Below are 13,859 nucleotides of genomic sequence, written 5' to 3'. Positions count from 1 at the left end.
CCTCCGGCGAGACTTTTTCCTCATGCCAGTGAATTAACTCCGCTTCGCAACCCAACCACCGTTCATCCGCACCTTCAAATCATCCCAGCATGTACCCTCTCTCCAACTCTGCTATTTCTCCCATGATTGGCGGTCGAGATTTTCCGTCTTGTTGCTCCTCCGGTCTCTCCGGGAATCAATTGTGAATTCGAAATATTTGTGTGGTGTATTTGTTGTTGAAATATATGCAGGTTATTCATCTCACATAACCAAGAACCGCCGGATGTTGTGGTGGAAGAACGCCAACCATGCGTCGATGGCGAGGGAACCAACATCTTTACCGTTTGTGGTGGAAGAGCATTGTTTGGTTCTTAAGGATCCAAAACTCAGATCGTAGCTTTACCGTTTTTTTCGCCGTGTAAGTATTCTTCACGTTTCAGCATTGTTGTTTTCATCTTTTTCTTATTCTTGGCCAATTGCATTTTTTGAAGTTGATAGTTGTTTGTGGTTAAAGATATTTCTATTATGATTTCTTCAAGTTAGTATTAATCATGAGTTGATTTTAAGATATACTTTTTGTACCTTCTGTAATATGATTTTGTTGTGATGGCATAAGCATATTATTTGAGGGGTATTTGTCTAAATTATTTTGATGTTATTTGTATAAATGCTTGATGAACCTTAGCATTGGCATGGTGTTACAACATATGTTTGAAATTAATGTTAGCCTGCTAGTTGTTATTTTAATTTATGTATGAGACACATTTATTCTGGGAATCGTTGCCCCTCTGTGTTGTTGTGGTAGCAGATATGCTTTAGCATGACTAGTATCCTGGTGCTTCTTATAAAAATAAAAATAAACTTTCCTTATTGATGGTTTGGAATAAGTGTGATTGGCACTGGCATTGGCATCCACCGGTTTTGATACTGTAGTGCCTTAAATTTCACTTTTATATCTCCTATTTCATTTTTATTTATTGTAAGATTTAAGGCAAGTGACTTTGGTGGGCATTATTTTGACATTTTATATAAATCCACCTGACTGTTACTATTTACACCCCATGGCACCTTCATAATAATTATGATAAGTTCATACATTTTCGTTTCGGTCACGTAATAATTTTATGCGTGTTTATTGTTGTGTAATGTTCCCTTGCACTTTTAATCAGATTCTTTCTATCCAACGGATTTGGAAATTTCATGCCAATATGCCATCCAAAATTTCAATATATATCAATGAAAAATTTCACCGTGTTATGTTATTGCGAGTGACATTAATCATGTTGTCATTTCGTGCAAACCGGTTTTGAGCACATTATCGTTTTTTTTTAAATAAACATTTGTTACTTATGCCATTTTCACTCTAATCAAATTATTTAATTAATTAAATTTTGTTTAGTTAATTAATTTGGATTAATTAATTTTAATTAACCTGGTTATTTGATCTAATTAAATAATTTTGATGATTAATTTTAATTATCTTAATTAATCGATTTAATCGAATTTTAATAAATTAATTTTGATAATTAAATATTGATTGATTTCTTCCACTATCATTTCATAATACACACTCGATTTCATTCAATTTCATCATCAATCCAAAACCACAAATAAATCGCACAATTCTCGATTCAAAGTTGAGCCCATTTTAAATGCCTTTGTAAGTCGATCGCTTGAAAAAGCATCGCCATCAATCTCACATGGCTTACTCTTGGGCTTTCTTACAATGAGACCTATTCGGTTTTAATTAATCGATTAAATGGATTATTCACCAAATAAATTCAATTCATTCACAAGAATGCAAATTTTAAAACCTCGATCCGACATCGAAAATTAAATTAAAATATTTAATCACATCTAAACAACACTTCATTTGAAAATGAAAAGGGGGGTGGTTTTGAGTTTTCAACTCCTCTCCTCGATTATTTGAATACGAGTTTTCTTACTCGGTTAGTCAAATGGTCGTCATTTCTAATTCACTTAAGAACAAATAAATCAAACTCTTTTATAATAAAAAACGAAAAGGGGGATGACTTTGAGTCTTCAATTTTTCTCCTCGATTATTTGAATACAAGTTCTCTTACTTGGTTAGTCGAATAATTGTCGTTCCTATACCAACTTCCAAACTCCGATTAAATCGAAATATTTTCACAATAAGCTAAATGAAAAGGGAGTTGACTTTGAGTTTTCAATTTCACTCCTCAATTGTTTGAATACGAGTTCTCTTACTCGGTCAGTCGAACAATTGTCATTTTTCCACCAACTTAACACTTAATCAAATTATTTTCACAATGAAATATACGAAAATGAGATGGTTTTGAGCTTTCAACTCCTCTCCTCAAATGCTTGGATATGAATTGTTTTACTCAGCCATTCAAGTACTTGTCGTTTATTCTAAAAAAATACATCAACTATATACAACCTTATTTTCATAAATATTCAAATGAAACAGAAAGTGGTCTAGAGTCTTCTATTCTCTTTCTCGATTATTAGGATACGAGTTGTCTTACTTGATTATCCGAGTATCCGTCATCTGTTCAAAACACCTTAATTATCATCAAACCTTTCCTATAATTAAGGATGAAAAAGAAAGCGGTCTAGAGTTTTCTATTCCCTTTCCCGACTGTTAGGATACGAGTTGTCTTACTCGACTATCCGAATGGTCGTCATCTAACCAAAGATCATCTCAACTAACTAAAACATCCAATATATTAATCCAACTTATCACCCTTGTGTGACTAAAACTCTTTTCAAAAAGAACACCATTTAATCCTTTCTAATGCGCATAACAAACTAATGCTTAAGCCTCCGCCGAGAGTAGACAAGCCAATGTTTAGCCTTTAGGATGCAATCTAAACAGTTGTTCATTAAAAAACACACCAACCAACCGTAGTCCCCGAACTACGAATGCTCTGATTTCCTTATTTAAGGATACGTAGGCAGGAGATTGTTGTATCTTCGCGAGCACACTAATAAAAAACCTCCCCTTTTCCCTTTCTGAGCTTCTCATCCATTTCTATTTTAATAAATTTATAACCCAAAGATAACAAACAAACATAAATTAACACTCAAAACACAAATTAGAACTAAAAGGTTCCCGTTGAGCACAACGGACGTAAGGGGTGCTAATACCTTCCCCTTACGTAATCCACTCCCGAACCCGAATGTGGTTGCGACGACCATTATTCTATTATTCGAAAGGTTTTATCGATATTTTCCTATTCCTTAATTCGAATAAATAAAGTTCGGTGGCGACTCTGTTTGAACGTAATATTTTCCGCGACCATCGCGAGGAATCGTATTTTTCGAGATGCGACACCCAGTCATACCCCTCCACAACTAGATGACGTCAAAGATTCCATCACCCCGACGTTGGTAGGCTTGCAACCTTCGGTTCAAAGAAAAACATGAATGAATGTGGCACGGGGGCCTTGGTACGATCTATTCTTCCGCCGACATTCAATAAAAGGGCAACTGGCGACCTGAAAGAAGAAGTATGTTCCTCCAAGGGATATGAGAAGCATACTAATAGAGGGATGAAGAGAAACATATATATGATTTAGGTATGATTTTTGACCCTACATAGTCGATACTAATAGAGGGATGAAGAGAAACATAAGATGACCAAGATGAAGTTTCCACTCTAGAATCACTTGCCAAATCAATATCATTACCTCCCATCTTAACCAAAAAGCAAGAAATGCTGAAAGAGAAAGTTTGAATTAGAAGGATACCTGATTCAAAGACATTGACGAAGCAGGAGGGATGAAAAATGCAAAATATTTAAATAAAGCTCTGAATCGCTTCCAATGATGTTCTTAGGAAAAAAGAATGAAGATGTTTCTTTGAAAAAATAACTAATGGCTTTAAAGCTAAAGGGTTGCGAAAAATTCCCAGATATTCAACCCACCCTCTTTATAAGTAGTGTCAATCAAATGATCGATACCAGTTATGAGAAAAAATCACAAGATCAACGACTATAATACCACTAATGGGAACACACTAAACTCAAGTGCATTCAAGAACTATATAAACTGCGCCATACCTAAGTTGATCACGTCATCGTACGTGTCAGGAATGAGTAATGAATCATATCATTGATAGAAGTGAATTAAATGCACCTGTTCCTTATTACTTTTAAAAAAACTAATCCCAAGAGATTCAGTTCTACTTTACACCATACTATAATATAAATGACGGTTAATAATACTTAAGGCTTGCCCTATCTCCTTCAGCGTCCGACAAAGCCTTGGGAGAAATTGTTCTGGACCGACAAAAAAGCCCAATCGGCCATCTGTCTCAAGCCCTCTCTACTCGAAACAAAGTATAAAATAGTTCACATGTTATGGGAAAGTTCACAATTGCTGATCTCTAATTTCACTTTACCAACCTTGAATCTCGAACTGACTAGGGCATTGGAGTGCTAACCACGTAGGTCCACCTTGAGCCGTCATAAAAGAGATCAGAGCCACTGTTCAAAGTAAAATTTTGTTGGTCCTTTTGGGATTGACTGCATTATGCAAAACAATATAGAGGTTGTTCAAGTTGGTTCTGATGCAGAAGGGACACATGTTGGACATGATGTTCCAACATGTGGGCTGCAACATCTAGTCTATGGAAATAGACATATGGTATTGCAGTTTGGTTCAATATTTCTCTATCCAAGATTCTATCTACCACAAAAGATCTACAAGTTATACAGAGGAGTTAATTTAGATGTATTGGTGCAACATGTGAAACACGATGTTCTAGCATGTGCAGTGCAATATTTGGCCTTGTCATCAGGCCATAAGGGATGTTGTTTGGTGTGAATTTTATGATTCGTCTTCAATCAGATATACTGCAGATTTGCTAGTAATGTATGGTTGGTTTGTTTGATAGTTTGTGAAGATCAAATAAAATTTAAATGGAGATTTGAATTTGAATTTGAATGTAACAAATCATATCTTTTGGAGAGTTTTATGGAACAATCATTTCCAACAAGATCTTCTATTATTCTAGACGAATTTAAATCAAATATGCATCAGGAAAAATCCCATAAGACATTGCTTTATAAAGAGACTCAATTATCATGTTTTAGGAGAGTTTTTTTGTACACAAGATTAAGTTCTTTGTGTCTAAGGTTTGTGAGTCTTTTGTTGTATTCCTACGTCAACATATGCATTCCATATATCATACATAAGGAAATTTTATTCTAATAAAACCTATATATTATTACCATCTCTAGACAAAATATATACATCAAGTTTAGTGACACCAAAACTTATTTCCCACATACAACAAATTTGTAACACTTTCCCTATACATGTAGGAAGGTTACGACATGTAGGAAATTAGAGAAATTGAACACATCAAAATTTACGTTTGAAAAAATCTGTAACATTATTGTACACCAGTTCATTGGCATTTGTACCAAACATGTCGTCACAATGAGCATAGTTCTTAATAAATTGAACAGTAAGCTTGTCTTTGTCATGGCTCTGAAAATGGTCATTTAACAGCTTTTGAACATCGGCGACATCAGAAAGTGCGTCGGGGCCACCGTAGCTCATAAAAATTGGAATGTTGTTAGGAATATTTGAAAGGTCGTAGGCAGGAGGTGTTGGTTGTCCATAACGCGCTACGTTTAAGTTTGATGTCATAAAGTCAAATTTCGACAATACATCTGTTCGAAAAACTGCATAAATTTGTAATAATAAATTTAATATAATTATATATGATTCCTGATTTGCTATTAAAAAATCATTTAATTTATGATTAGATATTAATATTGATATAATCAAGTGCAATGTATAACTAAAAAAATGGTTAATATGAAATTCTTACTCTGAGCTAAATGAAAAAGAGTTCTTGATGATGATGATTGTGGTTCACCCGTGAAGAATTGGTCATAAGCTGATTTATTTAAGCAACAATTATCACCTTAAAGAGAATAATTAAAAAATATTATACATTTAGTAAAAAAATATATTATATAAGAATGTGTCAATTTAAATTTAAATTGTGATAACCTAAAAAAGACTCAAACCTGTTACTAAAGTGAATAAGTCATTGCAATTTAGTTTATATTTAACACAAATATCATGGATAAAGTCCGTGGTAGCAACCCTATAAAAGATATAATAATATATATAAAATATATTGATACAACCTGCTGCACAAATTGTATAACAGAAAGCACTCTTTGAGTGAGTGTGTACTCCTTAGAGAGAGAAAAAAAAAAAAGAGAGAGAAGAAGTTTCTATTCATTCCACCCACTATTCTGTTTCAGTACACAAAGTTATATAGCTATTACATCATAACCAACTTGCGAAAAATACGGAAGGGTAAAAAATGGAATTGCAACACAATTAAACCACTAATGCCTTTCACCAAGGACTCTCCTCTAACAAACAAAGTCTTCCATCCAAGTTGGCTTTTTGGTCAACCTTTTTCCAAGCTTTGGGCTGTCTACTTTGGTCTCCCTCTCACTATTGAGCCTGTTATCTTGCTGTTGTGGGTTCTCACAAACAGGGCTCGTATCACTCCCCTCCCCTTCCGAAATCACCTTGTCCTCAAGGTGGAAAGTAGGATAAGTAGATGTGAATGTGGCAAGATCCTCCAAAGATGCCTCTTCCACTGGAGATCCTTTCCACTGAACTAGAACTTGAGATGTTGGTAAACCATGTATGAGTACAGTGCGTGTGTCCACTATTGCATCCGGTTGTTCTAGGGGCTGGTTGTTGAAGCTTTCACTTGGCAGGTCCTGTGGAGGCAGAATATCAGTGGCGCGGAATGGTTTTAGGACTGAAATGTGGAACACGGGATGAATACGACTATCTGGTGGCAGCTGCAGCTTGTAGGCAACAGGACCAATACGCTCAATAACCGGATACGGTCCATAATATTTCTTAGACAGCTTGTGATAGCGGTGTTCACGTGCCATTGTTTGACGATATGGGCGAAGACGAACAAGGACCAAGTCTCCGACAGCAAACGAGAGTTCGCGGCGGTGGGCATTGGCTTTTTGAGTCATACGATGTTGAGCAGCTAGCAAATTCTCCTTAAGAGTGCGTAATAATTCATCACGAGTAAGGAGAGCATCTTCCAACGCTTGAATAGAAGTTGATCCTCTGGTGTACACCGGAATGGAAGGAGGTTTTCTACCAAACAGAGCTTCAAATGGTGACATTTTGAGGCTGCTGTGATAACTAGTATTGTAGTGGAATTCGGCCCATGGAAGAAAAGAAACCCAAGTAGAAGGTTTGTGTTGAGTAAATGCCCGTAAGTACTGCTCCAAGCCTCTGTTAACCACCTCAGACTGCCCATCTGTTTGCGGATGGTAGGCACTACTCATAGATAACTTCGTGCCACTCAACTCAAAAAGTTTGCACCAAAAGTTACTCATAAAGATCGGGTCATGATCAGACACAATTGAGCGGGGAAAACCATGGTGGCGAACAACCATGGAAACAAACAATTCAGCCACTTTGGAAGCAGTAAAGGATGCCATGAGAGCACCAAAATGAGCAGATTTGGATAAGCGGTCAACCACCACTAAGATCACCGTATAACCATGAGTTGAAGGTAGTCCTGTAACAAAGTCCATAGTGATGTCTTCCCACACCACCTCTGGCACAAGCAAGGGTTGTAACAGCCTGACAGGAACTTGAGTGGAGTATTTAATTTGTTGACAAAGAAGGCACGAAGCTACAAAACGTTCCACAGCTTGGCGCATACCCTGCCAAAAGAAATTGGCTGCAACACGAACGAGGGTATGTTTAACACCTGCATGCCCGCCACTAGGGGTGTCATGAAATTCACTAATAATAGTAGTGCAAAGCGGCGACGAGGGATTAAGAACATAGCGCCCATGACGTAAAACCAGCCCATTGCTGATGGAATAAGGAAACATCAAGGTAGCTTGTGCAAATTTCTCATGAAAAGCCAACAAAAAAGAATCCGAGGCATTTTCCTTTCGGAGCTGTTGTATAATCCCGAAAGTAGGGGAAGAGACTAAAGCCAAAAGTGCAGAAGAATCAGGTGAATCCCAATCGGGCCATGCTGCCGGTACGCGGGACAGAGCATCTGCAACTTTATTTGAGGCACCGGGTTTATACTCTATGCGAAATTGAAAACCCAATAACTTTCGCACGTATGCCTGTTGATCGGGAGTCTGAATAACCTGTTGTAATAATTCCCGGATGCTTTTATGATCAGTCCGAATGATAAAAAAATGACCCAAAAGATATTGTCTCCATTTGAGGACTGCGTCGGTGATGGCATGCAGTTCTTTTATGTACATAGATGCAGCCTGTAATTTTGGGCCAAGTTTCTTACTAAAAAAAGCAATGGGATGACCATCTTGCATTAGGACAGCCCCAATACCGAAGTTAGAAGCATCAGTCTCTATGACAAACTCTTTAGAGAAATCTAGTAATCGGAGAACTGGAGCTGCCATCATAGCCTGTTTAAGAGCAGAGAATGCAGCAGTGGCGGCTGTAGTCCAGCTAAAAGAATCATGGCGTAAGAGATCTGTCAACGGTGCTGCAATCGTGGCATAATTTGCAATAAAACGGCGGTAATAACCAGTCAAGCCTAAGAATCCCCGAAGTTGTTTAACATCGGAAGGCGGCGGCCATTTCATCATGGCATCCAACTTGGTGGGATCAACATGAACACCCTTGGAAGACACTATGTGGCCCAAATAATCAATGGATTCCTGACAAAACAAACATTTGTACAGCTTGACAAAAAATGAATTAGTTAACAGGCACTGTAAAACCAAATCCAGGTGATTTAAGTGGTCCTTAATAGAAGAACTGTACACTAAAATGTCGTAAAAAAACAACAATCACAAACCTCCGGAGGAACGGAGAAAACAGTTGATTCATGGTCGCCTGAAAAGTTGAAGGCGCGTTAGTAAGGCCGAAAGGCATGACCAAAAACTCAAAGTGGCCCTCATGTGTGTGAAATGCCGTTTTGTACGTGTCGCGAGAATGCACTCGAATCTGATGATACCCTGCGCGAAGGTCCAGTTTGCTAAACACAGTTGCCCCACCAAGCTCGTCCAAAAGTTCATCGATGGTGGGGATAGGAAATTTATCCTTAACCGTCGCTGCATTCAAAGCACGATAATCGACACAAAACCTCCAAGAGTCGTCTTTCTTTCGAACCAACAATACAAGCGAGGAGAAAGGACTATGGCTGGGAATGATGATCCCTTGATCAAGCATTTCGCGGATTAATTTCTCCATTTCTATTTTCTGAAATTGTGGGTAACGGTATGGTCGCACATTTACAGGTTTTGTTCCTTCAATCAAATGAATGCGGTGATCGACGGAACGACGGGGAGGGAGGCCCATAGGGGTGGTGAAGATGTGATTGTAACTCTGTAAAAGGTCGCAAAATGGTGAGGAGAGGTGTTTGGGAAAGGAATGGGTGGAGTCAGGTTCTTTATGTGACTCCGGGAGGGACTTTGTGATAGTGAAAATACCCGCAATATCATCACTGTGTACAAGGGCTTGGAGTTGATGCAAGGAAACAGAGTGTGGTGCCAAGGAGGAGTCTCCCACCAAAGTGACTGGAGTACCTTTCCAACAAAATTCCATGGTGAGAGCAGAATAATCATGGGAGACCTTTCCCAATGATTGAAGCCACGGAAAACCCAACACAACCTCCGGGCCCTCAATTGCTAAGACAAACAGATCAACAGAAAAGGTAATACCTTGTAAGGTAATTGGAGCATTCTTACAGCACAAGGTACAAACCAAAAAGGTGCCACATCCGGTTGCCACCCGGAAACGAGAACACGGAGTCACAGCTAGACCCAAACGCTCTGCCAGTGTTGGTTTAATGAAATTGTGAGTACTTCCGCTGTCAATAAGAATCGGAAAATTGTGGTGCTGATACACCCCTGTAACGCGCAGCGAACGATTCTGTAATTGACTAGATAACGCGTGTAAGCTAGAGATGTCACCTGAAATTTCATCCGGCGGGTGGCCCTCAGGTTCTAGGTCTGGTTCCTCGTCTTCATCACCCAGGAGGATGAGAACCTTGCTACTGCAACGATGGGATGGATTCCATTTTTCATCGCATCGGAAACATAACCCCTTGGCACGGCGATCCCGGAGTTCCGCCGGAGGTATGTGACGAACAACAACATTGGTTTTAGGTGTGGGTAGTAATGGGGGTAGGGTATTCGGTTTAAGGGTGGGAGAAGTATTTTGGGCGAAGGAAGTGTTTTGGGGATTGGTCGTAGAAGTTGCAATAGATGATATGTTTGGGTTTGTATTGTGAGCTGGGCCTTTGGACCAAAATTTTCCCTGGGTTGGAGTGTCATCCAAACGGGCTTCATAAGCCCTTGCCATAGCAAAAGCTTCCATAAGTGTTGAGGGTCGGTGGAATTCCAATTCCCGACGGAGATTTCGTCGCAAACCAGTAATAAGAAACTGATAAGTAAGGATTCAGAAATACCAGTAACTTTGTTCATGAGATCTTCAAATTGGGCCTGAAAATCCGCTACTGAACCGATTTGAGAGAGTTTAGATAAATCACCTTCTACGTCTTCGTATGGAGTTGGGCCAAAGCGGTTGCGAACAACTTCCATGAAGACGGTCCACGACGGAAGCAAGTGGTTGCGCATCGCCCACTAGAACCATGCGGCGGCGCGGCCTTCCATGTGAAATGACACGATCTGAAGACGTGCGTTTTCTGGTGTCTGGTGAAAATTAAAAAAAGTTGTGATCTGAAACAGCCAATCGATTGGATTAGAACCATCGAAACGAGGAACACTGATTTTAAGCGAACGTGATGCCGTTTCCGGAGACCCGTGCGGTGGATGTTGATACGTGGAACGGAGGTTAGCAACCTTGGCATCAACCTCCAGTAAATGACTATGGAGAGTGGAATGAATGGTGTCAGAATGTGAGGCAAGTGATGATTTCAGAAGATCACGTAACTCAGCCGATTGGGCGTCCATTTTGGATTGAAGGGCGTTCATAAGCTCAGAAGGGTTCATGATGAAAGCACCAGTGATACAACCTGCTGCACAAATTGTATAACAGAAAGCACTCTTTGAGTGAGTGTGTACTCCTTAGAGAGAGAAAAGAAAAAAAAAGAGAGAAGAAGTTTCTATTCATTCCACCCACTATTCTGTTTCAGTACACAAAGTTATATAGCTATTACATCATAACCAACTTGCGAAAAATACGGAAGGGTAAAAAACGGAATTGCAACACAATTAAACCACTAATGCCTTTCACCAAGGACTCTCCTCTAACAAACAAAGTCTTCCATCCAAGCTGGTTTTTTGATCAACCTTTTTCCAAGTTTTGGGTTGTCTACTTTGGTCTCCCTCTCACTATTGGGCCTGTTATCTTACTGTTGTGGGTTCTCACAAACAGGGCTCGTATCATATATGCTAATATATTTAAAAATATTAGGAGATAAAATTGTAAGCTCTATAGTCTTACCCTTTGGGATCAAATTCTGCAATGCGCAAAAGAGAAAAACTCTGTTTAACATTAATTCAAATTAGGAATTTATATCTATAAGATTGAATACTTTTCAAACAACAAACCCATGTTTGTCGCAATCAACTATATTAATCTACCTCGCCGAGTAAGGATCTTGCAGCAGCAGCTCCAATTGGTGTTGTCATTCGCTTCAAATATGCAATAGGACTCAACAATGCTACTGATTTTACCTGATTTACCCATTTACCTTCTGCCAATGATACCAAAGCTGTTAAAGTCCCCTACAAAACAAACTCCAATTTTTAGTATTATAAATTATTTTAATATATAACAAATGTTAGTTATATGATACATTACCAAAGAATGTCCGACATAATGTATCTTCTGTCCTGTTTCCTTTGAGATAAAATCAAAAACAGACGGCAGTTCATAGGCAACCAAATCGTCCCAAGACCAATACCAATATTCCTGCACTTTTTCCATAAAAAAAATTAATTATATTAACTAAAACATCAAAATAATTTTTCTTGAAAATAAACAACCTCGCGAGAGGCGTCAAAGTTGGCATGTTTGCAACTATATTTGGTTCCTCTAGTATTAACAACCCAAACATCAAAGCCATTATCAGCAAGAATCATTGGCAGATTTTGTTCTAGACTGTTAAAAAACCATGTTGCTCCATCCTACATTTAACCATATCTTAGATATTATAATTCCAAAGAAAATTGGAAAATAAAACTAGGAATAATTAAAATATATAACCGATGAATTGCTATAACTTACCACCAGAATTCCATGTTGTACAATCACAGGTTCCTTAATGACATTACCAACAACCTTAACTCGACCATCTAGAATCCTTTGAACGCTAAGAATGTATCCATCTTTAGTTGTAACCTGATAGTTATGATAGTTATGAGGAAATGATTTGAAAGAGAAGCCTAACCACAACTAAATTCAAGGCAGTAGTTGGATTTTTTTTTTTTTGTTATTTTAGTTTATTATATTTTGATATGATTAATTAGAAAATTGAATTTGGAGAAAAATTATAGAAGAAAAAATTATATTTGTTCATTTCTTATCAAATCGCTAGTTCAAATTTTTCTTACTTCAAGTTCCTGACAGTTGTAACCATGAATAGTGATTGAAGAAGCGCATAAACCTTCTCCAGAAGGTATAAGCTTTCTATTACCCAAAAAACCACGACCTAAAGCCCAAGTTTGATGACTATGAACAGCTAAAAGTATAACACAAAGGGTTAAAGCAACAGAATTTATCAAATTCAGAAAAACCATATCTTCTTAGAAATATATTACATCAACGAAGAGGAAGATACTCAATTTATATATATGATGAAAGTGAAGGTTAATGTAGAAAATAGAAAATTTGGATTAAAATAGAAAAATTAATTGGATGTTTTATTCTATAATTTAACAACCTATGTTTTAATTGGAAATTTAACAGTTTTATTTTAAGATTCTGCTAATTAAGAGCCTAAGTTTGTATTCAAGATTAAGATAATTTTTATTTAGTTATACTTAAAAGTTACTTTTTAAAACAAATAAACTAAATTTAACATATTTTTGTCTGAAACGTTTCAATTCTCTTGGAAATGATAATCTCACATGAAAGAAAATACTTGTTGTTTTTGTACATGTTTAAGAGATAGAATCATAGATAATCGTTCATTGCTCAGTTTCCCGTTTGAAAGCAACAACCTACCATATTGGACATACTTAGACGTATTACATAAAATAAGAAAAAGATATTACGAGAGTACATTGATCGATTTACAAGGGTAATAGTGAAAGTAGGGAAACAAATGATGGATTAAAATAGTGGATATTTAAAAAGAGACCGATATCATATTGCATGTTTTGATAAAAATTATGTGAGTGCAACTTTACATTAGATGTATTTTGTATGATGTCAAAACTAGGATACTTTAACTTTTAAGTATATTGGACGATATCCTCTGAGTCTCAATGTTCATCTTAGCATTAGGAAACATAAAAACATTTTGAAATAAGTTGGAAAAGGTTTCATGCATCAAAAACAAGTTTTATGAGAAAAATAAACTATGTTTCGACACACGTGCTTTAGGTCGACATATAGAAGAAAACTGTTCCTATGTGTCTACACATCTGATTTTTAGGTGGACTCATGTAACTCATTTTGAAGTCTGTAGCGTCTGTTTGATGTGCTGACTGCATATGTCGACCCATGACCTATATTGGACGATACATGACCTATATAGATTGACACGTGTATCGAACAGCTCGACACATGACTTAAATAAGTCGACACATACAACGTACTTTTTCAAAAATTCATGATTTTTTCAAATCTTTTACATTCCTTTTGCCTCCAAACATGCATGCATATAAATACTTCAGACATGCATCATTTATAGTAAGGTTCTAG

General features: G+C 37.3%; 1 protein-coding gene across 1 annotated transcript; it reads right to left on the bottom strand.

Annotated features, from left to right (window-relative positions):
* Nucleotides 1-5,330: 5,330 nt before the first annotated feature.
* LOC127115561 (triacylglycerol lipase 2) lies at nt 5,331-12,730 on the bottom strand. The gene is made up of 9 exons (XM_051047074.1): nt 12,545-12,730; nt 12,219-12,332; nt 11,978-12,118; nt 11,793-11,903; nt 11,573-11,716; nt 11,433-11,473; nt 6,008-6,087; nt 5,806-5,901; nt 5,331-5,656 (listed from the first exon to the last, which is right to left on the bottom strand). The coding sequence occupies exons 1-9, from the start codon at nt 12,728-12,730 to the stop codon at nt 5,331-5,333; spliced, it is 1,239 nt and encodes a 412-aa protein (XP_050903031.1).
* Between the last annotated feature and the right edge of the window lie 1,129 nt (nt 12,731-13,859).

This window comes from Lathyrus oleraceus, chromosome 1, assembly GCF_024323335.1.
Source record: "Lathyrus oleraceus cultivar Zhongwan6 chromosome 1, CAAS_Psat_ZW6_1.0, whole genome shotgun sequence".
In the NCBI taxonomy this organism is placed as follows: Eukaryota; Viridiplantae; Streptophyta; class Magnoliopsida; order Fabales; family Fabaceae; genus Lathyrus; species Lathyrus oleraceus.
The sequence above is the reverse complement of the archived record's forward strand: the minus strand, read 5'-3'. Positions and strand labels throughout refer to the sequence as shown.